The 27,564-nt window shown below is 58.1% G+C and overlaps 1 protein-coding gene across 3 annotated transcripts in view; it reads left to right on the top strand.

The window, feature by feature from the left end:
- Positions 1–227: 227 nt before the first annotated feature.
- The window catches only part of ZMIZ2 (zinc finger MIZ-type containing 2), a 47,961-nt gene continuing 20,624 nt past the window's right edge, over positions 228–27,564 (top strand). For 2 of the 3 annotated variants that reach the window (XM_030551755.1, XM_030551752.1), the window contains exons 1-2: positions 228–509; positions 26,648–26,772. In XM_030551755.1, coding sequence (XP_030407615.1) covers positions 26,723–26,772 — 50 coding nt within the window. In that variant the 5' untranslated portion in view covers positions 228–509; positions 26,648–26,722. Of the gene's footprint in view, positions 510–26,611; positions 26,773–27,564 lie in introns of all 3 variants that reach the window. The other variant, XM_030551753.1, reaches the window with a different exon arrangement.

Here is a 27,564-nt window from a genome sequence, read left to right as displayed (position 1 = left end):
TCCCAGTGCCCCTGTGCACCAACCCGGCCTCCAGCAGAGAGCAAAGCCCTTTGTTTGTCTTTCCCACCCCGAGTGGGGGTGGGGGGCTGCAGCCAACTCCCTCTTCCCCCCCCCATCCCCTGCCTGCAGATAGGAGCTCCATTGCTTTCGCCTGGGTGGGGGAGGGAGGGCTCAGCCTCCCAGCAGGCTATGAATATTGATGAGGCTGCCGGGCTGCTATTGTGCAATTGGAGCTGGGAGGGAGGCAGGATGGAGGTGGGGAGCTGCGCGCAGCGGCTCACTCACCCCGCGGTGGCTCAGGCAGCGGCAGGAGCGGAGGCTGGGCACGGAGGGGCCGCAGAGCCGGGGCTTTGTTAGTTGCACCCGCCGAGCTCCCCCCTTCCCCCACCGCCCCCCAGCCATGGAGCCGGGCCAGCAGCAGGATCAGTGAGCCCCCCCCCCCCCCCGCAACGCCGCGCAGGGAGGAAGAGGGCGAGGAAGGCAAAGGGCCATTTTTGTCTCCTTGGAAGGTAAGTGGCTGGGCCGGAGAGGGGGCTGGGCACGGCCCGGGGGCGAGGCGAGGCGGGGGGGGGCGGCGCCCCTGTGCTGGGGTAAGGGGATGCCTGCCGGGGGCTGGGGAAGGCGCCCCCCGAGGCCGGGGCGGCGGGAAGGGGAGGATATTTTGCGCCGTCTCCTTTGTTGCATGGAAGGAAAACCCTTTGGAAGCGGCCCGGTGCCCGCGGGGAAGGAGGCATCGGGGGGCTGGCTAAGCCGGGGGCGCTGGAGCTGGCTGCTCCAGGGCGGGGAGAGGGTTCCCCCCGGCTTCCTCCTCCCCCACCTGGGAAGCTGCCATTTTTGTTGGTCTTTTTTTTGTTTGATTTTTTTTTTTAAATGCTTCTGGTTGCGGTTGAATTCGGGTTCGGGCTGATGGATGCCCAGGAAAAGTGGGTTTCCATAGCAACAGAGCTGATGCCATGGGCGAGGTGGGTCGGATGCCAGCTGGGGGGTGGGAGCGGGGTCCCCATCCGGGGCCCCCGCTGGCCGCCCAGCTGCTGCTGCCTGCGCAGTGAGGGGCAGGTTCTAAGGAGTGCTGGGGGGGGCAAGGGGGACGCTGCTCCGGGCATGGCTGGGCAAGGCGAGGTGGGCACTGGGCAGGAGCCCTTCGGGGGATGCCGGAGGGAGCCGGAAGAACGGGCCCGCAGTGGGTCGGGGGCTGTGGGCCAGCCCTGGGGCCTGGCTGCCAGCAGAGTGAGGGCAGATCTGCAGCTGATCCAGGCGCTGGCCGAGGCCGGGATCTTTGGAAGGGGGGCCACCGGGGGGGCGAGAGCTGCCAGAGAGCCCAGAGTTGCTGGGAATTCACACGCGAGGCTTCCTGGTCTGCGTGGGAGTGGGCTTGGGGGTTTCCAGTCAGTGCCTGCGGTCTGGGGGCTTCCCCCCTCTTGGCTCCAGCCAAGGACTCCGGCCCAGCTGAGTGCAGATGGATGGGAAGGGAGAGGCCTTGGGCCGGCGGAGGGCGGAATCCTTGAGCTTGTCCTAGATTGACACTCGGGCTGTTCCAGCCGGTTTTCAGGCCCTGGACAGAGTCTCTGTGGCTGTTGGTTTAGGTGAATGAGCTGCAGGCTGCTTCTGGTTTCTGCCCAGCAGTGCCCAAGCAATGGCTTATCAGTGCCACCAGAGGTTTTCTGCCTTCTTGTTGTTGTCTGGTACGCCTTTGGCAATGGGGGAATCTCTCCTCCTGCAGACTGGCCATCACAGGTCCAGCTGGCTTCTCCCGACTGGGCCTGACCCACCCACCGCATTTCCTGGGTTTGAGGATGCTGGGTTGGGAGCACAGAGAGTCTCTCCAGGTGGTGTGGGTGGGGGCTGCCTGCCCCTGCAGGGTGCATCTGGCATTGTAGTGTTTGTTGCCTTTTCCTCCTCTGGTGTGACACAGGCCCCTGGGTTGTGGGGTACGCGTGGCTGTGACCCTCCAAAGAGGCTGTTTGCTTTGCTGGGGCCTTGGGGACAAGCAGCTGATCCAGCAGCAGCAGCAGTCCTTGGCTTCTGGGGATGTTTTACTTTGAGCAGAGGATCTGTGGGTACTGATTGGTCACCGTGGGGGCCCAGCCCTGCTATCTGATGGGCGATCCACATACCCAGAGTTTTTTTCCTACCAGGGATTTCATGATCCAATATAATATCAGCCATGATTCAGAAGTGGTGCAGGTAGAACCCCCAGTTTGTCACAGCTAGGTGGACTGAGAGGCTGCAAACAGGGGACGGGGCAACTGCTGCAGGAGTCTCTTGTGGTTTGGTCTCTAAGCTGGTCCGTTTTATCCCAGCGTTTGGACGGCTTTGTATCAGTGCATTGGGTTTTTTTGGCAGAGATCCAGGCCAGGTGGGGACATGTGTCAGGAGGTTGGAGGGGGAGCTCGTTGTGGAGGTGTGTGGCTAGGGATATTTACTGTGATGAGCATTTGTGGGGCTGAAATATGGTATCTGGCCCCACCCCGAGAAGCCTGTTTGCACTCTGTGGCCACCTGATGGCTGGGTAATGCTTGGCTGAGCAGGGTCACGCTCTTCCCACCATTGGGACACCAAGGACTGCAACTTAATCAGGCAATCTGGCTGGTCCGGCACTTTGGCTGCCAGCAGTGCTGCAGGTCCATTGGCCCAGCTTGTTGGGACCAGCCCCAGCCTTAACCATCAGCATAACACAGTGCACACTTGGAATATCTCCTGACCTCTGGACTCCTAAATCCCACCTTCCTCCAGCCTCCTGGAGGCCTGGCCTCTGCTTAAGTGTCTTCTCTAGAATCCGCTAGCTTCAGCCCTGGCCTGGCATGCCCATCTATTGTCCCTTTGACGCCACCCCTTGGGCACTGTAGCATGACCTCCTGGAAAGGGTTGGTTGGTTGGTTTGCATTGTGGGATGCACTGGGATGGGGAGGCTGGGTGGAGCCTGCTGCTGTGGTGTGACTTTGTTCCCTGGTTTCCTAAGAGCTGGCAGCACTGATCCCACAGATGAGATGGTCCAGAGCCATGGTGCAAGGCAAGTTCATATCCCACTGCTATGAAAGGACTCACGTTCCGGTGACTTTGCATAGGTATTGTCGCAGTGGACTAGCTCTCTAGGATAATCGCAGTGTGTTGGCTCTTCACTATCCCGTCCACACACGGGAAGGGTCAAAAATCAGGCGCTGGAATCCATGGCGAAGCTAGAGGTGGCGTGGATGATTGTTATGGCCAAGACTCTCAGAGAACATCTCCCCCCCCCCCCCCTTGAGAGACTCCTGTGGTTTCCCTCCTGTCCTGTGCAGGGGATTTCCATGAGCAGGAGGGATCTGGGGAAGAGAGGGAGACTTCTTGACAAGTGACGTCTCCACCTAGACTTTCTGCCCCACGCCTGTGGATTGTGAACTCCATCCTGAGCATGGCAGTGCAGGCCGCTCTGGTGTCTGCTTCAGCCCTGCCAGAAACGCCCTGGCTCCTTCACGACTGCCCCCTTCGCAGTGTGACTTCTGCTGGAGCCCCAAGCTCAGGCTGGGCTCCAGCCCAGCAGGAGGCTAGACATGCTGGTCCTAGCATGTGGGGCTGCAGGGGGGCAGAGCTGTGGAAGGAGGGCTGGAAGTCTGGGTTGGCTGTGGGGAGAAGGTCTTCTAACTCTAGGCCCCCAAGCCTGGCCCACTAGCGGCCATCCAAGGGGATGGAGCCCTCAGACAGTCAGACCCTAGCAGGGCCTTGTGCTTTCATTGGAAGGCCCTTTTTCCCAAGCCCAGAAATGGGGCAGATGCTGCTTCCTGGCCTCTGCTGCAAACCTTCCTTGCTGTAATCAGATGAAACTCTCCCAGGTCCCCTGCTCTGCCCCTCGCTGTTGCTAGAACAGTGGCTGACTCTGTATCTGGGTGCAGTGTCTGCTGTCCTGGCAGGTTCACAGCTTGCATGTTGGCTCGGGTGTGCGTTGAAAATAGTTCACTAGGTAACTAGGTTAAGCAGAGGCTCATCCACCCACCCGCTTATATAATGTTGGGCGGGCCCCGGGTGAGTGTCTTGGAAGGTCAGGGTGTGCTGCATCCCTGGCTGCCTGGTTGGCAGGAGGTGGGGGGACAGCAGAGGCTGGGTTGAGCCTGAAGGGCGGAGAGGGGAGTAAGGGAATGTGAAGTGATGCACTCAGGCCAGCCATAGGTAAGTGGGCAGTGGAGACCATCTGTCATTAGTCTTGCTCCCTAGTGAATTAGTCCTGCTGTGTCAAGCAATGGAACTGGCTGCCAATAGATCGGAGAAAACAAGCAGTCAGCAACCATGTGACAGCCCCTCACCTGCGATCAGTGAGCATGCTGCAGCACCTGGCCCCTCTTGGTGGCTGGGACTGTATGGACATGCCACTCGGGCTGAAATGCCGGCAGCCACATGATGAGTCTGATCTTGACCCATGAGGGCCCCGAGAAAGCAAGCACAGGACAGGGCATGCACAGACCAAAGGGCAATATGCTTTCTCTTGGGGGAGGATGGGAAACAGAGGGTCTCCAACCTTTGCTAAACCATATCTTGGACAAGTCTCATGCCACTGTGTCCCCTCTGAATGCTAGCCAGGCACAGAGCTGCTTAGTAGTTAAACTCCAAGGCAATCAAGCCGCTGCCTTCACGCTTCCAGTCACTGTTGCAGAGAATCCCATGATCTGTCACCCCCCGGGTGATGGTGTACCTGCTCTACCGTGGCTTGTTCTGTAGACCTTTGCCAGAGCATTCCTGTGCCATCAGGCGGTGCGCAAGTGGCTGGCTGCAAAGCCAAAGAGAGAGCGCTACAGAGCCAGGTTACTGAGCTGTGTTTGCCAAGGGGAAAGTGTCAAGCTCTTGGATCTTAAAAGAGAGGGAATGTGTGGGCCCTGGGGAACGTATCACTTCCATTAGCAAGGGGAGTGAAAAATATCTGTGAATGACCCACTCTTCCCCTCTGCCCCCCAAGTCATCACTGGATTTCCCTGGTTGGAGGACCCCCCACGCCCTCCTGCCCAAAAAAAAGCCAACAAGTGAGTTTGGACTGAAAAGTTACAAGCAACTGAGAAGGCAGGTTTGGAATGGAAACATCCCCGAATCCTCTGGTGTCTAGAACCTCTGTGAATGTGAGCATGGGAGCCCAGACACCTCTCTGTGCTTCAGCATCTGCATTGGTAACATGGGGTGCTTATACTTTATTGTTGGGAAAGGGCTTGGAGATCCTTGGCTGAAGGCCAGCTCATGGGGAAGGCTACTGGGTCCGTGTGTGTGTGTGTTGGGGTGGGGGGGTCAGGGCTGTAGCTCTGCTTTTTGCCCTCTTGGGCTTGGGGTGCTGTGGGTGCCCGGCATTAGGTACTATGGGCATGGGGAAGCCCTTGCGCCAATCTTCCTGTAATGGCTTAGCTAGTCCTTGCCTTTTGTGCCAGGTGCTGTACCCCCACAGTCAGCTGAACCCGAGCTCCCAGTGCATTGCTGTGGCCAAAAGGAGCTATTGTGATCCTGGGTTACAGAAGCAGCAGAATGTGGAGTTGGAGCAGAGTGGTTCTTTTTCCTCTGTAGCTGGCGCTGGTGCAACCACTGCTGGAATCCTGTGTCCGGGTCTGGTGCTCACAATTCAGGGAGGATGTTGATAAATTGGTGAGAGGGGTGGAGAAGAGCCAGGAGACTGACTCAGGGTTTAGAAAACCTGCCTTCTAGTGAGAGACTCCAGGAGTTCCATCTATTTAGCTTAATGCAGAGACTGGATCCCAGTCTATCAGCATCCTAAGTCAGTGTCCCAGCACAGTCCATTTTGCCTGTTGGTCCTCTGAGATCCAGACAGTGGATGTTTTCACTGACTGGGAGCTGCGAGGGCCCAGTGTCTCAGAAAATTTGCTCCCAGGAGCCTTGCATCAGGCTCCTGAAACCAGCAGCCTCTCTGGAACACGTAACCAACCTGCCGTTTCTACACACTCGCTCCAGGCCAGGAGGATAAGTGGGGATTTATACACTGCAGTGGCTCCGGATATATAGCTGCTTCCCCAGCCAATGTCAGAACGACTGGAGATCAGCTCCCGTGCAGCCCGTGCCCGGAGCTTGGTGCCAGGCCACCCAGTGCTTCGTGCCCTGGTGGGGAGAGATCCCTTAGGGGTGGGGTGGGTGGAGTCCCCCAGTCGGAGAGGCTGTGATTCCAGCCCAGTTTCCAGCATGGCCCAGCCAGCCTGCGGGGGGGAGGCCTTAACTTGCACCAGCAGAATCACAGGGCCTCGGGCAACCGGGGAGAGAAACTTCCCTGGGGCTGCTCAGCTGGAGCCTCTCATGGCCATGGCCCTTCCTGGACTAGGAGCAGTAGGAGTAGATCATGAGTTTGCGTGTGTCCTGGTGTGTGTGCCTGGGGAGGGTCTCACATGCATGTGCATGTGCCCTGGAGGAGGAGGAGTGTGTGCACGCCCCGTGTGTGTAACAAGACCCTGCCCCACTGGGGCACTGCCATGGGGTGGTGGAGGTGAAAGGTCCTGGGGCCAGCACACACACTCTTTTCCATGACAAAGGAGCCTCTGATGGCAGAGCCAGTCCCTTTGAGTGGGAGGTACCCCCTCCCTATGGGGGTGGGGTTGGGCTAACAGCTCCCATTGCATGAGGGGTCTGCCCGGCAGGCCCTGAGGGGATTGGGCCCATCTCTCCTTGCTGCTCCTAGGCGTGGGGTGGGGGAATCGGGGCCTACCCCTCCATAGTTTGTTCCTACCTGGGGGGAAGGGGGGGGTAGACCTGGGAATGGAATTGTGAGTAAAATTCCAAGCTGCATCCAGGTGACCCTGACTCCCATTCCTTGGGGTGGGGAGCATCCTGCCCCGGAGGGCAGGGTTGTGCCACCTAAGATAGCGCCTTAAATACCCAGTGGGGACCTCTGACCCTGAAGTCTGACCCCATCGCTTTCCAGGCCACCATCTGGGGTGGGATGGGGAGGGTCCCTCTGGCAGAGACCTTTGTGTCAAGGGGGCTGGGACAGCGAGGGCGCACATTTTTTTCCTCCCTACCCCTCCCAGCTCAAGGGGACCTGGCTGCGATGTGACTGCACCTCAGATCTTGCCTTGTCACTTAAGGACCCTGAAGGACAGGGGTGTGCTCTCACTGCTGGAGGGTGATTGGAAACAACAGGTGGGCTCTGCAGAGGAGGCGGCTCTGGCGGGGAGAGCCGATCGAGCGGCCAGGGGCCACACATGGAGCCGGCCCGTTGTTTTGTTCCCTGACTGCAGTGTCTCAGGCCCCTGGGAATCTGGGTCAGAGCAGATCAGATACCCTGCACTGGGGGAGGGACAGCCAAGTGCTGGCTCAGCTGCTCTGGATCTGAGCCACTGTGTGTCTGGCTGGGTGTCACAGTCGCGCTGGGGCTCAGCACCTCCCACCAGGAGCGGAGACCAGAGGGAACTGAAAGTGTCTGCATCTGGCCTACAGCAGAAACCCAGCCATCAGCCTGGAATTACCCCAGCCCCACTGGGGCAGGCCTGGGGGAGGGAGAGACTCTTCTTAGCTCCATGGGGCCCAGCATCACCAGTACTCGGTACCCTGCCCCTGTGTGTGAGGGTGACCAGGAACCCTGTAGCGAGTTAGGGTAGTAGGGTCCCCGGGCAGGAGGCTACATGCCCCTGCCAGCCAACCAGCTGCAGTGGGGTCATGGGCCCTGGAATGACTATACCTGTGGCTTCTGTTTCCTGCCCATCTGGGTGCAGCTCCGCTCGCTGCCCTGGTGCTATCAGCCCATATGCAGCCCGCTCCCTGCGGTGGAAGGCTGCCCCCTGGCCTTGCCCCCTGCCCTGCTGATTTCTCTGCCTGTTGCCCTTTCCCTGTCCCATCCCGCTGCTGCATCTGACTGTTCAATGTTAGCGGAGCCATAGAGAGCTGCTGGGTGCTGCCAGGGGGCCACAATGGGGGCCAGTGCCAGAGTAGCATGGAGCACAGAGAGAGCAGACGTTACCTTCCCCAACCTTGTTCTCAGCCCCTTGGCCAGCTGGCACCAGGGCCCCAACCCAGCCTGAGCCCCTAGGCTTGGGTTCTGTGCTTCCTGATCTCCTGCGGCCCTCGCAGGGACCCCAGCAGGGCATCCTGTCCTATGAGGATGGAGCCTGCCCAGCACTGGATGTACACGTGTGTGGGGGGAGGGGGCGGGGAGAGTCCCATGGTCCTGGAAAGTGAACGCTGCGCCGGTGGAGCCCCTAATACCAGCCACTGCCCCAGGCTGAGAGCAGAGCAAGTCACTGCAGAGCCCCCACCCTGGGGGGGAGGGGCAGTGTGGAAAGTCCCTGTGATTTCCCCTTCCCCTACCTAGGGGTGTGTGAGTGCCCCACAGGGGAGTGGGGTGGGGATCCAGCCAGGCAGGGAGTGTTAAGTGGGTGGCTGGTAGGCTCATTCCTGGCATTCTCTGTAATGATTAGCATGATCTCCCCCCCCCCCCCCGCCCCTCCATGGGGGCAACACAGGCTCCTGAAAAGCTGCTGTGGGTGTGAGTGACTCCATGTCCCAGCCACCCCACCCCATCCCCAGGGGCTCCCAGAGACTCTTGGGCTCCCCCGGTGCCCTCCCCCCAACTCTAATTCAAAGAGATCAGCTTTGTTATTTACAGGATAAGGGGGAGAGATACTGGAGTGTTTGTGTGTCACTGGGAGAGCATGAGACAGCATGTGTGTGTATCAGGGACAGTGTGTGCAAGCCATGTGTGATTGTTTCTAGGCTGTAAATGGCTGATTTTTTTTTTTTAAAGAGCGAAGGCCTGCCCCAGGAGTGGGACCTAGGCACCTAAGCAGCTGAGAGGCCGGAGGTTGGTGCCTCCCTCTGCTTGGGCTACCCAGCCAAGAATCATCTGTTGGGGTCAGGCACCTCAGCCAGGCCAGCTGCCCTGGCTGGGCTATGCCCTGGCAGCCCAGCCTCTCTCTGTCCCTCCTCCAGCTCAATGTCTCTCTTACGCCTCCCCCCACATTCGTTCCCTGTGCAGTGCTGGGATGCCCTGCCTCACCTGTGTCCGGCCCTCCTGCTGTGGGGACTGGCAGTTCTCTGGCCTGCTCAGAGTTCCCCTATGGGATTGGGCCCCACTAGGATGATAGGGCCCCCCATTTGTGAGAATACTGCTGCAGAGTGAACCCCGAGGGTGTGAAGGCTAAGACAGCCTGGCAGATGCCAACTGGATCAATATGTTGCAAGGCTCCGACGCGCTGGGCCAGAGAAGGACCTAGAGAGCTGGGGACAGCAGTGGAGTTCACTTAGCCCCTTGTGTTCTCAGCACACATGGTACTGCCCCATCAGCTTCCCTTTACTGGCAGCTTCTGCAGGATTCCAGGACCCTCTGGCCCCAGAGACTGGCTGGTTTTTCCAGGGGAGGGGGGGGTATGGTGGCGGAAGCAGACTACTCTGCCTGTATCTGCCTAGCGTCCAGGGCTCTCCAGCCAGCTCCTGCGACCAGCACTAAATCCAGCCATGCAACTCTCTAGCCATCCCCATTTGGCCTGTGTATGCCCCCTCCTCCTGCAGAGTGTTGGAAGGGGAGGTGCTACCGCACCTACCCTGCACTCTGGGCCCATCCGGTTCCAACCCGGGTTCGGCCGAGTCCTTGGCCCTGGAGCGGCTTCCCCATAGCTCTGTGCCCCCGTGGCGTATCAGGGTTGGATCTGCTGCCTTTAATTGCCTCTGGCTCCTGTGAGCACTTGCACAACCTCTGGGAGAGCCAGCTGGACACCTGCCTTGTCACTAGAAGTGGATAATGAGGTCCAGGATCAGGGCTGGCATTGCAATGTGTGTGTGGTGGGGGCTGCAGGGTTTTTGGTGGAGGATGCAGGAGGGGGTGTTCTAGCCAGGCCCAACATTTGGCCCAGGAGTGGGATTAATGCCCGGCCCTCTGCAGGGAGACGGACAATAGCCATAGCGCAGTGTGTTGCACCCACTCTTTCCCTCATGAAGTGCCCTGTGCATGGTACCCTGGCCAAGGGGCTTTGATGCCAGGCCCTGGAGGAGTTTGCAGGTGGTAAGGGGATGGCATGGCTGGGCACACAGCACTCGTGGGGTTGCCATGGTCAGCAGAGCCACACTCTCTACCTGTGATTAAACCCAGGGAGCCCAGGCACCGCTGCCATGTCTCAATGCTGGACCTATGCCCATGTCCTCGCTTCCCTGCCTGAGGAGGTCCCACTGCTGTGATGGGGCAGGAACCCAGCCCCCCAGAGTCCCCTGCTTTGCTGTTGGTGTTATCCCCCCGCACAGTGTGGGTCCTGCTTCTGCTGGAGCTGCCGCTGGGCAGCACAAGTGTCTGCCCCTTGGGCCAGCATGCTGCCCCTCTTTCACCAAGTGGTGGGGCTCAGGGAGGGCAGTGCCATTGGACGCTGTTGTTGCCAGGGCCTGCACCTCCATGTTAAACACAAGGGCAGCTGCCATCTGCACTTCATGCCAAAGAGCTGCAGCTCTTGGGTTCCTGGCAGGCTGCCAGCTGGGCTCTGCTGGGCAGGGCTGGGGTGCGTCTCCCCTTTCCAGGATCAGGTTACCTTCCCTGCCTGGCTGCACACAAAGGCCTCACGGCTGCTTCTTGGCTGAGAGCACAGTGCACAGAGTGACTTGCATGGCTCCGTCCCTTGGCACCAGGCTGCCCAGCAGAAAGAGTGGCTGGAGAGGGACACGGGTAGGGAGCAGAGAGATGGCAAGTCCTAGGCACTGGGTAGGGATGCTGCATCCTTTTCATGGGGAGCTCCCCAATGCGCAAGGCTCAGATGCTGCCTCAGTGCTCCCAGTTCAAAATCCCCTTGCTCCAGCATCTCCGGAGACAGCCCTGCAGCTTTCAGGATGGGGGCAGGAGCGCTGCTGTGGGGAGAGCTTCAAGTTACCCCAGCCCTGGCCTCTCCCAGCAGGGGGTGCTGTAGGGAGCAGGGCCGGAGCACTAGTGCGGGGAGCTCATGACTACTCCAGCCCTGGCCTCTCCCAGCAGGGAGCGCTGTGGAAAGCGAGGCAGGAGCTCCAAAGTACTCACCTCTCCCAGGAGCCAGCGGTTCTGCTATTCAGCCTTAATGTCACCCCATTCCTGCTGCTCCCACCCTTGTGCCCTCCTCTTACCATTTCCCCCCGCCCCCCTTTTGTAGATCAGCCATTGACTAGGTGTGCGGGTGGTCTGACTCTCCTGTGGGCTGCAGGCACCTCTCCGTTGCCACTGTGATGCCACACTCCAGAGGGGACTCTCTCCTAGTGGGGCGAGGGGGGATTCCCTAGCAGAAGGGGCCATGGGACTGTGCCTGGCACAGTTTGCTCGGTGACACTCCCACCCCTCCCCCTAAGCTGAGCAGCTGTATGTGGAGACTACAGTGCTCTGCCCTGCTGCGGGAGCATAGAGACCACCGGGGCCTGCACAGGAACTGCAGACACCGAGGCACATCCGGGAGTGCCCCCCTTCTCCTCCCCCACTGCCCCAGGAAGTGGCAGTTGCATTTCCAGGTGCCTGGGCCCCTGGTGCTGATAATCTCTCCCACCTGGGACAGCCTGGCCCTGGGGGACAGGGAGGGCTGTGCCCATTGGGCCCCTGCTCCTTACCTTGTGCTCTGAGTCCTAGAATCTGTGCCTGGTGGGGGAGGGGGAGGCACCTTCTCCTCACCACCCACCCACCCTGCAGGCCTCGGAGCATGCAGCATCCCAGGCCCTGGAACCTCCCCGGAACAGTACCCCTGCCCCAAAACCAGCTACAGAGGGGGCCTGCTGGAAAGAGTGTGGGAGTGCAGGGAGCTCCTGGCTACTCCAGCTGTGGCCTCCCCCAGCAGGGGGCGCTGTGGGGAGCAGGGCAGTTGGCTGTGGGGGGAAGCTCCCAGTCCCGGCTGCTCCCAGCAGGAGGAATAAGTTAGTAGTCCCAGTTAGAAATCACTAAACCCTGTGAGCTTGGCCATGACCCCACATGCACGGAGGCCTGTGCGTGCAGATCCCGGGGATCCCCACTTCAGCAGGGTGGGGAGGGAAGCTTCAGGATTAAAGCCCACACTGGGGCGACACGCCAGAGCGGGTTTCATCAGCAACTGCCAACATGGAGTCTATGAGTCTATGGAGCGGCTGAGCCGGATGCCTGCAGCGTGAGGCCCCTAGCTCCAGGCCGGCACTGCTTCCCTTGAGCCTAGTGGCTCAGTGCACCTCAGGATCTGCAGTCTCTGTCCTGCTCTTCAGTGGCCTCCTCTGCGGGCAAGGTGCCAGTGGCTCTGGGGGTGCCAGGGCACCTACCCCACTTCTCCCCATGCACCCTACCACTGGGTGGGTTTGCTGACAGCTCCACAGAGGACTGCAGTGGGGTGGTTCCGTGTGCTTTGGCCTCCAGCAGCTTTGCTGTTTCCCAGGACTGGCCTCCTACAGGAGCAGAGAGGGCCTCAGGCCTGCTGCAGAGGGAAGGGTTTAAGGCTGCAAAGCTCGCCTCTGCCCCAGGTGCAGGGAGGAGGCCCCATGCCCTACTGCTGATTCACAGGTCGGCCCCCCCTGCCGTCTCCTGCGGTGCCTCCTGGGCTATAATCTCTGGGAAGGAACAGGCTGTTTCCTTGTTCCAGGAACATATTCTGTAAGAAGCACAGAGGGCACAGATGTGCGCTGCAGGGTAGCTATGCGCAGGCAGATGGTCAGCGCCAGGCAGCACAGGGCAGGTCCACCTGGAGGGGCCTGCAGCACATCTTGCGCTCCGGCCCCTCGCCTACCCCCCAGCCAGCTACCGGGGCCCAGCACTTACCCACCCCCTAATCCTGTACTGCACCTGCAGGGGCCCTGGCAGGCTCAGGACCCCTGCCACCCTGCTTCAAGACCATGGATTAGCTCTTCATCCCTGGGATGGGGAGGGGATGGGATTGGATTCTTTCTGCTATTTGCCACAAGCCTGTGCATTAGCCTTTTGTAAAACTGGCATCCCTGCCTGGTGGCTAATAGGGGGCTTGGGTGCAAGGATCTTGCGCCATGCCTCAGTTTTCCTGGTGAGCATGTACATACAGAGCTGTCCTCCTCCCCAGATGTTGCTGGGCAGGGGGGCATTTTCCCCTTGTCTCTCTGCTCTCCAGAATCCTCCCTGGGCCGGTGCTGATGACGTCCCTTTCTTGCCAAGCATTGGCCTGGAGTTGGAGTTTGAGAGACCACCAGCTGCTACCCATGCTGGAGAGAAGCTGGTTTAAACTTGTCCACAGCAGGACATTGGTTTCAACTGGGAGCAGCTCCTGAAGGACAGCGCATTTCCCCACCCACACACCCCACCATGGGAATGCGGTGCCCGTGCCACGGTCAAAGCTGCAGGATGTGCCATGGCCCTGTTCCAGGTGCTGGCAGCCAAGCGGGAGTAGGGCCAAGGCAATCGTGGCTGTCCCTGCAGAGCTCTGCCCTGCCATAGCACAGGCCAGCTGTGGGAGTAATGAGAGGGAGAGACACTGGGCCATGCTCCAGAGTGCAGGAGGGGCCAGCTGCTGATGGATGGCACCCAGGTCTGAAACGGCACTGGTGCCCCATGGGAAGGGGTAAGACTCATCAGCACCCGAATGAGGCTCAGCATGCCCAGTGCATGGGCTCCCTCCTGGCTCCTGCTCCCATCAGGGCAACCAGAGTCTGATAGCTACAATGTCCCAGGATCTACCAGCAGGCTCTGGTGCCCCTGTGTGCCAGGGAGCTGGGGCAGGGCTCGGCACAGGTGCAGGTTAGATGGGGCAGGCACAGCAATAGAAAAGTGATGGGGGCAGAGTCAGGACCGGCTCTGGGTTTTTTTGCCGCCCCAAGCAACAAAAAAAATTCAGCTACTCCCCACCCCAGCCCTGGGCTCTCACCCCTACACACATCAGTGCCCTCCCACACTGCACCCCCTCCCGCTCCAGCCCTGGACTCTCTCTTGCCCCGCAGCCCCTGCCACCCCAGCACTGGGCTCTCCCTCCTAACCTACCCCACCCGCACCCCATGCCGCCCCAACCATCGGTTCTTCCCCCCTCCCCCAACGTGCACCCCCTGCCACCCCAGCCCTGGGCTCACTGCCACCAGTGCTAACTCTGCCTGCTTCCCCCCTTGCCTCCAGCCAGTCCGGCGCTGGCAGTGTCAGGATAAGCAGCGGGGCTCCCAGGCTGTGCCTGAGCCCAGGGTCCCTCCAGCCAGGCCTCCTGCCTCCAGGACTGGCTGGGACCCGGGAGGGCAGAGCTGGGGGACTGCCCTGGCAGGGAGCTGAGGAGCTGGGGCAGGGCAGCCCTAGAAGGAGCGGAGCGCCAGAGGGTGGGACGAGGGCCCCACATGGCAGTGCCCCGCTCTCTAAGGCCCCACTGCTGTTGCTGCTTCTGGCCGCCCTGCTGCAGTCCCTGGGCAGCTTGGGCCACTTTGCGCAGCCCCGGCTATGGTGCTGGGGAGTGGACACCCTGCGGCACCTACAGCAGCTCCCCCCAGCCCGAGTGTCCCCCACTCAGAGCCTGCCTGGCCCAGCCACAAGGTGCGGGCGCTGCTCTCCCGTGGCGTGAACTGCGCCCCCACGCATGATGCGCTGCTGCCAGGGCCGGCTCTAGTCTTTTGCCGCCCAAAGCGCCACAAAAAAAAGAAAAAAAAAAAGGTGTCTGGAATGCTGCCCCTGAAAATGTGTCGTCTCAAGCACATGCTTGGTTTGCTGGTGCCTAGAGCCAGTCCTGGGCAGAGTGCCACCTTGGCATGTAGGCAGGGAGGCAGAGAGCCCCCCCAGGGCTCCATGCCAAGGCCCCAGGCTTTGGGCATCATGATGTGGCCTACCCCCACAGAGCCGGTCGCAGGCCATGGGGCCTTGCCAATGACTCGGCCCCATGGAAGGGTTAGTCACTGCCCCTGCTAGAGCTGCCAGCTGCCCCTTCCCACCTTTCCCCAGGCTGAGCAGGGAGGCAAGGGCCTGGCTGCAAGCGGGGTGGGAACCCCAGGACCTGGAGACAGATGCCCCCAGTGCCCCTTCTGCATTGTAGCCTGATATGCCCCGCTGTGGCTTGGTGTGAGGCTGGGGCTGGGGCTGGGCCTGGGCCTGGGCCTGCCATGTCCCTGCAGTACCAGGAGAGCGGCCTGATCCCCTGCCCTCCCTCTGCTTCACTCAACCCTCCACTGTCCCAGGCCAAAGCCCTGTCTGAGCAGGGGAGCCCCTGCACAAACACTCTCTGAGGCCCAGGCAAAGGAGAAGAGCTGGGGGAGCCAAGCAGACTACACCCCTGCCACAAAGCACACCCTGCACCTTCCCTCATCCCCTCTACTGTGTCCAAGCCCCTCCCAGGCTTAGCTGTGGTACCGGAGTGGCTCTGATCACCCCTGCAGTGCTCAAGTCACCTTGCAGGGCTCTCTATGCAAGCTTAGTGCTGATCCCCATCACCTGATCTACTCCCCAGCAAATGGACCTCCTGGGGGTAAGATCCCCCAGCTCTCTGCAGCTGGCACTCTGACACATTGGGGCCACCTCTGGGATGGTGCCATGCACAGCAACATGATGCCAGGCAGGAACCTCTTCCTCCCCTCAGCGAGGAGGTTTGGGCCAGACAGCAGGTTTAGTGCCCACCCTCTTGCAAAAAGCGCTGGTGAGTCCGCCTCCTCCGCACAGTGGGTAGGACCCTCAGTGTCACCACTCCTCCTGGCTGCAGAGCCATCCCTGACTCGCAGAGGAGAGTGCCGCACACGGAGGCACCTGTGCTACCGCCTGGGTGACACTTTAAGTGTTTGCCAGCTCTAATGCTGTTTAACTTGTTTGACCTGCTCCAGAAACCTTTGCTTGTCCTTAGATCAACCCAGGACATGATTAGCCTGTGGAACTCACGGCTGTTGGATAGCACTGAGGGCAAGAGTAATGACTGACAGAAGAGACTTGACCTTGTATCTGGATAATGTGGCCGGGCAGAGGATGGTGCTGCTGTGTGAAACTGGGGTATTGCCACTTACTAGCCCTCCCAGCCCCCGTCTTCCTGCTGGCTGTATAAAGCAGCTGGGCCCAGTCACCTGGTATCTCCAGCTGCCTTGACTTCCCAGCCCCATAACCCTTTCTTATCTGCTTCTTGTGACCCAGAGGGGCACCATGCACTCCTCTGGCACTGATACACACCTGCCTGCTAGGGGGCATGAGGCAGCTGCTGATCAGGGTCAGGAAGGGATGTTCCCCATGGACAGCTTATTCCAGAAGGACCCATCAGGGGATTTCTTGCCTCCACAATCCCAGCCAGGGATGAAGCAGCTCCAGGCTGAGTGCTTATTTGTGTCATGTTGCCCCTTGTACCTCAGTCCTTTGTTCTGTCCTACTCCCTCCTGCCCCGTGTCTGGCATGCCCAATTCTGCTATGGGCACCGGCTGAGGAGTGCGATTCCAGTGTTTATATCACATAGACTGGTTCTGTTTGGAGTTTCTGTGGAAGGCCCGCAACTGGGCTAGCAGGGGCTGCAGGCCGGGATTGAGGGGCCCTGGCAGAGCTGTGGCCAGGAAAACCCAGGGCTGGGGTTGCATGTGGCTGTGGGTCGGGATTGAGTGGCATCAGCAGCTCTGAGGCAGCAGGCAGAGAAATCATTTGTCAACTCCAAGAGCAACCCCCCTCCCCATTTTACCTCCCACGGAACGAACACGTGGCTGGAGACTCCTTCCCAGAGCATTGACAGTGGCACAGGCTAGATCAACAGGGTGGCTACTTGGGGCAGAAACTCGTGGCCTTGCCCTGCAGCCTGGCAGCTGGATGGGTGCTGGAGTGGCAGGGCGACCTGGGGAGCTGGTAGGTGGAGCAGAGTGTGGCCATTCCTGGCATGTTCCTTGATGCTGTGTATTGCTTCTCTTCCCTCTCCCCTTTAAATGCAGCCTCCTCCACTAGCCCTTGACAGGGTCCCCTCCCGGGGGCTGTTGCTGCTGTCCACAGCAGGTGGGCCTAGCAGCCCCTCTCTCCCCATTTGTGGCAGGATCCATCTCATGCCTGCCCTCCTAGGTCTCCATACCTGGTCAGCTTGTTGGGGACTCCAGGGTAGACCTTCCATTGCATTACAAGGTTATTTACAAGTGGGAATGGAGTCCTTGCCTACCTGTCATGACTCCATAAGAGGCAGGATCAGGCCCTAAGTCATTTGCTTTTCCACTCGGCTCCTGCCTTGTCTCTGGCACTGGCACTGTGAGAGCTTTCTCCTCTGCAACACTGGTGCTCGGAGCAGCCCCCCTTCGCCCCCACCCCCGGGCACAGGGCTGGAACACTCAGCTGGCTGGCTGGTCCCTGACGGGCAAGTAGGACAGAGAGAAGGGATTGTGTGTTGGGGGTTCAGAAGGGGGCATTGGAGGGGGCTGTTGTATCTGAGCCATCACAGAGGCACTGGTGATCTCACACACACACACACACTCTCTCTCTGTGCAATATGGCAGAATGCCCCTCCCCACTCCACATGGGGCAACTTGGGCTGGCATCTGCTCTGCTGGTGTGCAACCTGCTCACTCAGCCAGGCTACAGGAGATGCGGGGGATCCCTCTGGACGCACGGCCTTCCCCCAACCAGCTATTTTCATGTGTGTGATAATTTTATAGTGCTATGGGGGAGGCAATGGGAGAAGGGTGGGGGTGGCAAGCTGGCCTTCATCCTGAGGGATAGGACGGTCTTTGTGCGGCATGCAGTGAGGTGCCCTGCATTGTCTTTGCACTCCTGGGAGGTCATCAAGTGCCTCTCCGACACTTAGAGAGAGGATCGCCCTGCAGTGGCTCCCCATGGTCTCTAACACACAGTCGCGTGGTCCTTATCTCTGCCCTGCTGCAGAGGCCGTGCCAGTGCTCTATGAGGTAGCGAATATCTGGTGTTCCTAGGAAGACTGGGAAGTCTGTGTCCGGTTTGGAGAGGGGCTGCGGGATCCGTGCTAACACTGCAACCCTTATTCATCCATTAACAAGGCTAATCATGCAGCTTACACATTCCACAACAAATCGATCAAGAGTCAGGACATGCCCAAATCAGAGTGAACAGTTTAACCAAGTGCCTGTGTCTGTGTTCTCCATCAACTGTGCCCCTGTAGGTGCTTGCATTTTGGCACAACTTTCAACTGTAGAGTCTCATAACCCAGGATAACATTGTGTCTTTCATTTCTGCAGCTACACTTGTATCCAAGAGAATGTGGGCATGACGGTATAATGCAAATGACCCAAGGAGGCAGAGTAAAGGAGATATGTGGTTGGCCTGAACTTTTGCTGTTCTTGACTTGAATGCATATAACAGTGGAATGTAGTTTTGCATTTAATTTCCTAGTTGTTTAAAGATAAATAAGTGGGGAAAAAGAAAATCTCATGTCAGTAGTGATCTCTGAACATTCTTAACATTTAAAACCACACCTCTGTTTTTTTTTTCAAACTTGGCTTCATTTTTAGATCTTGCTGAGATCTGCCAAACAAGCCAAGTCTGAAGGAAACCATTGGAATTAGTTCTTTTGTTTGTCTTCTAAACTTTTTATTAAGGCAAAGTTACAATAAAACATTGCCATACTATATCATACATTACTTTTTACTTATTCAGGATCAGATTAATAGTCAAAGAACCTGGCTAAAGAACCTGGCTTGCTGGCTGGGGAGCCCTCCTCCTTTGAGTACACTAAAAAAAGATGACCAAGTTCTAAATAACTATCTTCTTTTCAATGTCTCTTGCATGTGAAAGCTTTTCCGTGACAAGGCCAGTTCATATTTTACTATACCACAATTCCATAGGAAGAGAAATCACATTTTTCCAATACAAAGTCTTGCTGATAACAATAAAAAAGAAATAAATTTGTCATTCTGTTTAAAAGGTAGATGCTTTGTGGGAACATTAAGTAAGCAAGTCGAGGAGTCTCTGGGAAGCCGGCATTTTGTTATAGGATGAATCTCTGTAATAATTTCCTGCCAAAAACCATTTAATTCCTGTGCAAGTATGTTCCTTTTTCCCTTCAGCCTGTCCAACAGAGCACTTCTCTTGTGGCAAAAATACGCCAGATCTTAACTGGATTAAAATGCCATCTGCACAGTCATTTCTAAAAATGTTCTTTGTGAGCTATGCAAATTGAAGGTGTGTAGCCCCTTTCCCATGCTCATCTTGAATTAGTTTGAAAGGCTAGAAGTCAGCAAAGTGGGTGCCAACACAGCAAGCATACTTACAACCTGCGTGAAAAGCATCTATATTCACCGAGTCTCCAAGGCCCAGATCCTCAAAGACAGGCACCTAAATATGGGTATCTTAGGGAATCTTTACTCAGACTTTTTGCCAAGGGACTGGTCTCATGCAGATAAAGGGGGGAAGAGAGCAGAGTTTGGGGGTCTGCAGACTCCCCCCTCAATAGCAGTCTGGATAGAACATGCCCTTGTGCAAGGAAGTGGATTTGTTTTGGTTTTTCAGTTTTACTGAAAAACTGTTTTACTGAAAAACAGTTTTACTGAAAAACTGTTGACAATTTTGATCTCTTAAAAAAAAATCCAACTTCAGGTGATCTTGTGTGAGGAGCCAATGAAAATGGAGGGGGAGAGAGGGGAATCTGAAAACTGATTCTCAGCCTGAGTAATCAGATGAGACTGGATACCAGCTGCAGTGCTGCCTAACTCTTCTCCTTCCCTTTGGCGCGGGCAAAATCCTGTTGTGCGGTGTTAGTGTGTTAACATGGGACAGGCGGAAGGGAGGGAGAGCTAGTGGTTAGAGCATGGGGGCTGGGAGCCAGGGCTCCTGGATTCTGTCCCCAGCTCTGGGAGGGGAAAGGGGTCTAGTGGTTAAAGCGGGGGAGCCTGGACTCCTGGGTTCTGTGTCAGTCACCTCAGTCAAATCCCATCGCCTCTCTGTGCCTCAGTTTCCCTCACCTCCTAATTGGGATAATGAGCCTGGGGCTGTATTGGTTAATGTTTGCTTGGAGCTTCTTAGGGAGCACTAGAGTTGGGTAGAGATGTTGTGAGGTTTGCCCCACCCAGGTGGCTGCCGGGGGCTACAGCTCCCAGCCCTCCCCAAGGGTGCCATGGGGTGGAGGTGGCAGGAGTTTTCCTGCAGTGAAATCCCTTGTTTGTGAGCAACCCTCTGCAGCCTCTCTTGGTGCTGGCTCCTGCAGGGAGGAGGCTATGCTGTTCCAGAGGGACTGTGGCTGGGAGGGGGTGGGCAGGTGTCCCAGCTGCTCCAGCTTGTCTCCATCACAGGACAGACCCCAGAGAGGAGCTTGCAGGGAGAGCCCCCTGGCTGAGGCCAGCCCACTGTAGCCAGAGCTAGAACTGGGTCTTGCTGTGCCCTCATGCTAGATTACCAGCCCTGGCCTGCCTGCCAGCCTTGGGGAAGAGAGTGCAGAGCCCAGCTGTAGAGGGTCACTCAGGAGGGAGGGGTCTGGCCTGGTGGGGCTTGCCATTGTGCAGAGATCCCTTAATCTGGTCTCTGCCTGGTCTGACCCTGACCCCCCTTCCCCCATTGGCTGGTTGGCTCTGGGAAGCAGGGAGCTGGTTAAAGCCCCACCCCCATTAGCTCAGCCGGCATCACCAGTTGGGGGGGGGGGGAAGAATGCTGGAGGGGGGGTGGTTGGGATGGGGGAGACTTGACTAATGGATGTCTCTTGTTTGGGGGAAGGGCAGTGCAGAGCTGGGGTGGGGAGTAGCAGGATGTCCTGGGGGCTGGGGTAAGGATTTATTTTACATCTGGCTGTGTGCCCCACTGGCTGGATTCCCCAGGCTGAAACTGAAAGCAGAATTTCAGAAGCTGATCCCTGTCCCATGGAACAGGGGCTGGGTGCAGTCCCTGGGAGGAGAACCCAACCTGGCTCTGCGCCCCTGGAGTGGGCTCTGGGTGTCTGGTGCTGGGACAGAACCCGACTTGGATCTGTGCCCCTGGAGTGGGCTCTGGGTGCCCAGTTCTGGGAAGGGAACGCGACCTGCATCTGTGCCCCTGGCCTGGTGCTAGGAACGCAGTGTTGAAGTGGCTGTTGTGTTGTGGGCAGTCAGAGAGCTGAATTGAATTCCGTTTTCTTGGGGGACGTTGGGGGGGTGCAGGTTGGGGGCATCCCCCTTGCACCCAGGGCTTTGGAGGAGAGTCCTGGCACTTCTTTCCCCCTCCCCCCCACCAGTGCATGGGTCCAATCAGGATCTGCTGTTTGCTGGTCAAACCCCAGCCCGGCCCCTTGCTGAGCACTAGGGAAGAGGGTGCTGTGTTTGAGCAGTGCCAGGAACCACACTGCCCCAGCAGTGCTAGCTGGGATGGCAGTACTGGGCCTATGGGATGCTGAGTGTGTATGGGTGAGGGGGCCACAAACAGACCTGTGTGCAGGACCGTCCAGAGGATTCAGGGTGCCTGGGGTCTTCGGCGGTGGGAATCCTTCTGTTCCGGGTCTCCGGGGCACTTCGGCGGCAGGTCCCGGAGCAAGTGAAGGACCCACTGCTGAATTGCTGCCGAAGACCCGGAGAGGAAGAAGCCCTTGCCGCCGAAGACCTGGAGCGGAAGAAGCTCCGGATCTTGGCAGAGGGTCCTTCACTCGCTTCGGGTGTGTTCGGCGGCACTGAAGGACCACCACTGAAGACCTGCCGAAAACTCTCGTGGGGACCCCTGAAAACTCTCTTGGGGGCCTGGGGCAAATTACCCCACTTGCCCGCCCCCTTCTGGGTGGCCCTGCCTGTGTGTGGGCCAAAACACCTCTCTCCTTCCCCCAGTGAGCAGGCTGGGCCTTGCAGTGAAGGAAAGAGCCTGATTATCTGAATGTACAGGAGACAGCTGAGTTAGGTGGGCTCATAATGCTGATATTAGGAAGGTTAGACATATGCTTTGCACGTCACTGGACTTTAGTCCAGTAACTACAGGGTTAATTTATAATGGCAGTGTGTGCATGTGACCTACTGTGTTTCTCTCTTTGGGTGATAAAAGGAGACACATTGTTGCAACTGATGTTCTAGCCTGCAGCTGTGCTTAGTCTGGAAGAAAAGCTAGGGGGAAGGGGAAATGGGGTCTGACACTGGACCAGAACGTGCTGTTTGCTCTTTGAAAAGGCTTTGAGAGATTTTGTTTCTATGTTTTAATCCAAACGAGCCCTTGGATGTTGACAGTTTTCCAAAACATGCACTGTCTGGGGCAGAAATTTTCCAGGCTTGGGGGGTTTGACTGAAGGAAATTGTTGTTTTTTTTAAGTTATTTTATTTTGGAAAATTTGAGCAAAAGACCTTTGAGTCACTGGAGGTGGGGAAAATATCCAGCCGTATTCAGGGCAAAGTCGACTGAGTTTGACTCCAGGGCCTTCCTGGAGACTGTGGCCTTGGCTTGGGTTGGAGACCAAATATTTTTGGTTTAGTGACTGAGGTACGAATGGTTGAAAATCACATGCTGAGCTTGAGCAGTAGATATTAAATCTCAAGGGCTGGGATCCTGCAAGCGGATCTGTGTGGACGAAGCCCTGGTGAGGCTCTGACCCTGCTCGTCTGGGTCTGTTTACAGGATCTGTGCATAGCTAGCGAAGATTGCCCTGGAGAGGCTGTGTGGCCTAGTGGATATAGCACTGGATAAGGACTCAAGAGGCTAGGTTCTATGGCCAGTTCTCCCACTAGCTTGCGAGATGCTTGGTGAAGCCACTTCCCTAAGTTTGGATTCCTCTCCCGGGGCTGCACCCAGGGAGGGAAGTGACTGTGTGAGGGGAAAGTGTGCCTCAGTTTCTCCCATTCTTTGCAAAGCAATGAAGAGTGCAGGTTAGGAGTGTTAACATTATTGTTGGTTGAAGGGACATCTGAAAGCAATGGATTTTTTTTTCCTCTTAAAAAACCTAGGAAATTCAACCCAAAGAACTTTGTTAGTGCAGCACTATATTCATAGAGATCAGAGCAAAAAAACTGATGATTCCCTGTTCTATTCATTCCCTCTGAAGCACCTGGCATTGGCCGCTGTCAGAAGACAGGATACTGGGCTAGATGGACCTTTGTTCTGACTCAGTATGGCTGTTCTTATGTTCAGAACTTAAGACTCCCATGGCACTGCCACCTCTGCCCTGGGGCTCACACCTGAATTCTCTGTTCCTCTCTTTGGGATCAAATGTGCAGCATAACATAGTTGCTGAGCTGATGCTACTAGTGGGACCTTAAACTTGAGTACTTTCTATCTTACTCTATTAATTGCACTGCAGTGGTGCCTAGGAGTGCCAGTCAAAGACCAGGACCCCAGAGTGCCAGGTGTTGGACAAACCTAGAACAACAAGTCCCTGACCCAAAGAGCTGGGATTTTAGCTGGGCAGCCAGCACGTTGCAGCGGGGGGACGGCAGGTTGAACTTAATAAAAGTGAGGTCTTTGTTAAGGTGCCCGGTGGGTGTAGGCAGAGCTCAGAGGGGTGACTCGAAGCCTGGTGGGTGCTTGGAGTTGGAGATTGGGGACATCCTGTCAGGGACAGGGTTCAGCACTGTTCACTGGGGCTGGGTCATTAGTTAAGGACCAGCTGGTCAGGGGAAGGGAGCGGGGGGCTCAGTGCTGGAGATGTAACAATCCTTGCTGTAGTTTTCCTGTCACAAGCAGAGCACCTGTGAACACCCCTCCTCCAGCTCCTTCTCAGGCCTCCCCCCAGCCCTGCAGCTCATGGTGGGGGATGTGCAGCTGCCGCCCCCGCAGCCCCATTGCATCCTGCCCCTGTTCCTGCAGCTGAGCTCATGCGCTCCCCTCCCCCATTGGGAGCATCAGCCAAGCAGCCCCCTCCCCCCTCCCTCCAGATAGGCCTCCTCTGTCTGCTCAGCCAGGCACCGCCCATATGGGGAGAGGGTGCCCCTGCCCCTAGCGAGTGGAGGGGCAGCAGGCAGACAGGTCTCTGCTGAGGCAGGATCCCAGGCTCCCCATGGGGATTGGGAGCCCCTAACTGGAGTGTGGGGTGCTCTGGCCACAGGCCTGTCTCCGACACACAAGGGAAGCGGGCGGTGGCTGGGAGCCAGGGTTTACTGTTTCCCCTGCTCTGGTGCTCCATGGCTGAGAGGTGGAGGCTGCCGGGCGGAGTGGGGGCTTCAGTTATTGTCCCAGCCTCAGGCCTGCTTCCCTTCCCCCACCAGCACCAGGCACAAAGGGGGAGGGCAGCCTTTGCCCCGCCTTCCCACCTCCCTGCTCCAGAGTGCCGAGCCGGATTCCCGCGCTACTGGCGCCCTGCCAAGAGGCCTTGGCTCCACTGTGTGTTTGCAAACAGGATCCAGGAGCTGGTCGGGGCTGTTCCAGCCAGAGACGCTTTCCTTCCTCACTGTGCGTGGGATGGCATGCTGCTGCATGTGGGGACGTTGGGCACAGGACATTTAAGGGCGCCCCACAGCCAGTGCTCCTGCCCTGCTCCCCGCAGTGACCCCTGCTGGGGGAGACCAGCGATGGAGTAGCCAGGAGCTCAACCCACAGCCAGCACTGCTGCCCTGCCCCCAACAAAGCCCCCTGCTGGGAGAGGGCATTTCCTAAAGAGACCTTCTCCCCCTGCCTGCTGTGCCCGGGGTGTAGTGGCCCGAGCCAGGCGGTGGGTGCTGTGGGTTTGCTCTGGTTGAGTCATGCCACCGGCTGTGAGCTGTGGGCCAGGGAGAGTTAACCCAGCAGAACTAGGCCAGCCCTCCAGCCCGCACATGCCAGGACCTTGTTTTGCCAGATCTGGGCAGGACGCCAAGTTCCTGCTGGCTGTGCTGTGAAGCTAACGTAGTTGGTGCTGCCGAGCCAATGTGACCACTTCCCCTCAGGAGAGCCCCCACTCGTCATTGGGGGGGCAAGAGAGGAGTTCTGGGGGCCCAGTACAAGGGGATGGGTGAGACCAGGAGGCCAGCCTAAGGCGGTTGAACTGAGTTGAAGAGTTCACCTTATCTGACCCGACCAAAGGTCTGGGACGCAAACACTGTGCAAGACGCCAGGGTCCGCCCCTGCCCGGCCTTGGGAAGTGAGGGGGAGGCTGTGGGGTGTCAGGGATGGACTGGGAGGAGGGCGGGTGCGGCCTGGGACTCAGGACTCCAGGGTGCTATTCCCGGCTGAGCTCCAGCCTCCCTGGGTGACAGCTCCCTCCCCACGGCCCTGTGCCACCTAGTGATAAAGATACCGTCCTTGCCTGATCATGCTCATGAGATGCCATGGGGCTGCGTGGGAGCCTCCATTGATATAGAGAGGGGGTGCAGTGGGGTGGAGAAACATGGCCAGTGGGAGGGTGCTTCAGCAGGCAGAGCAGATGTGAGAGACAGAGCAGGTGGGCGAGCGCATCGGCTCTGTGCCTAGCCTTGCCCTGCTCTCTCCCCAGCACTGGCTGAGTCACAGCCCCTGCCATCATGGCCCAGTGTCCAGTACTGCCCTGTGGGTCTCCTAGGGGCAGCATGGGGCCACCCCATGGACCCCCAAGGAGGTGGCACAGCATTAGCACCTTGGGGAAAGGGTTACACAGGCCAAGACGGGCAAAGCCCTGGCACCTCAGCCACTGGCAGAGGGGCATCACTGTGTGTCAGGGAATGTGGGGGTGCAGAGGGGTTGGGGGCTGTGTGAGCAATCGTGAGGGGACAGGTTGTGGCAGTGGGCAGATTGTGCAGCGGTGGATGTATTTGCGGTGTCCATGGGGGTTGTGTGTCTGCAGGTGTCTGTAGGATTGCATCTGCGTGGGCTGCATGCACAGAGGACATTTATTTGTGGGCAGGGCTCATGTGTGCAAGGCCTAGTGTGTGTGCTTGCAGGGGGTTGGGGGTGTGGGATGGGGGGTGCTTTTATGTGGTGGGTTGTCTGCAGGGGGCTGGTGAGAGAGATAGGGGGATTGATGAATTAAAAGCATGCATGTCACTGAATTGGAAATGACCCCTTGACCCCTGCACTTGCCTCCATGCCCACCCCGAGCCCTGGGATGAGTGACCTCCCGGAGCCAGGTCTGGGTGCTCTGGCAGGGCCTGATTCCCTCTGGGAGCGGTGGGGGTCTGCTAAGTTTTGCCCTTGGATCCGAGCAGCTGCTGCTTTCTGAACCCATCACCTGCTCTAGGCACCCATTGGCCCTTGGCCTGTGCAGGGATACCGGCTGTGCGGCCGTTTTTCCATTAAACGTTTTTGTGTTGGTGAAAATGGATCAGTGTCACCGACTCTTGCTCCAAGGGGCAGGGGGCTGGCAGGGGAGGATCCTCAGGTTTAGGGTGGCCTTTCTTGGGGCATGGGGAGAGGAAGGAGACAGAGAGAGCCCCAGGAGAGCAAAGTGCCCCCGTGGTTAGGGTACTCGGTGGAGAAGGGGGAGGCTGAGGATGACATATTGCCAGGTGGTTCAGGCATTCATGTTCCCTCCCTTCCCCTGCTGAGTTTGGAGGAGGGATTTGAATGTGAGTCTTCCCCACCACCACCACCACCACCACCACCACCAGTGCTCTAATCCTGGCCTGCTGGGGAAGCAGAGGGCATGGTCTCTCTCTCTCCTCTCTGTTTTCTCATTACAATGTTGAAAAGTCTCCATTGTGTTCTGACATGGAACAGGAATAATTTTCACAGGGAAAACCATCCCCAGTGCAGGTCTAGCGGGGAGCTCCCTGCCGCAGCCAGAGCTGCTGCCCCATTCCCTGCAGTGCCCCCTGCTGGAAGAGGTCTCCCCACACAGCGCTCCTGCCACTCTCCCCACAGCTGGCGCTGCTGGGAGAGGCCGGGGCTGCAGTAGCTGGGCACTCCCCCCACAGCTGGTGCTGCTGCCCTGCTCCCCGTAGTGCCCCCCACTGGGGCTGGTGTAGCTGGAGCTCCCCCTGCAGTGCCCCATGCCAGAAGAGCCTGCCTAGAGAGCCAACACTCCATGTGGCTGCTGCTTCCTTGTAGTGTTAATGCCTTGGCGCTCTGTCCATCCCTCCCCAGTCCGGCTGGAACCACTCAGCAGCCGTCGCTGTTCCCGAAGACCCAACACGCAGCCTGCTCGCCTGCCTGCAGCCAATGAACTCCATGAACCCAATGAAACCATCCCTCCCGCCCACGCCGCATGGGTGAGTGTTTCTGTTCGTCAGTTCCGTATGTCCGTCCCTGGCACACCTTGGAATTTGGGGGTGGGCTTTCCAGGGAGATGTATGGGGAACTGGGGTCCTCCCTCACCCCTTCTGCCGGCTGGGATGGGGGGAGCAACAGAGTTCTCCATGCACAGCTCCAGCATTACCCACCACGTGGCACCAGAGGACGGGGTGATGTGTCTTGTATCAGCTCTACACAAACATCGCTGATAACCACCTTGTGTTGCCTCCTGCCCTGTCCCTGCTCCCCTACATAGACTCAGCGCCTCCTCCCCCGTCATGGATCCCCCCAACTTAGCACCTCCTGCTTGGCAACAGATACTGCGCCAGCTCTTCCCAACACTCATAGATAAACTTATAGACCATCATGATCATCTAGTCTGCCACAGAACCTCATCCACCCACTCCTGTAACAGGCCCCTCACCTCTGGCTGAGTGACTGAAGTCTCCAAATCTTGATTTAAAGGCCCCAAGTTACAGAGACTTCACCATTTCCACTAGTTTAAACCTGCAAGTGACCCAGGCCCCACGCTGCAGAGGGAGGCGAAACCCCCCCAGGGTCTCTGCCAATCTAACCTTGGGGAAAATTCCTTCCTGATCCCAAATCTGGCGATCAGTTCGACCCTGAGCATGTGGGCAGGACCCACCAGCCAGACACCTGGGAAAGAATTATCTGTAGTAACTCAGAGCCCTCCCCTATCTCTGGCCGTTGGGGGTATTTGCTGCTAGCAGTTGCAGATCGGCTCCATGCCTTTGTAGGCAGCCCCGTCA

Source organism: Gopherus evgoodei, chromosome 2 (assembly GCF_007399415.2).
Source record: "Gopherus evgoodei ecotype Sinaloan lineage chromosome 2, rGopEvg1_v1.p, whole genome shotgun sequence".
Lineage (NCBI taxonomy): Eukaryota > Metazoa > Chordata > Testudines > Testudinidae > Gopherus > Gopherus evgoodei.
This window is presented reverse-complemented; position numbering and strand designations above follow the sequence as displayed.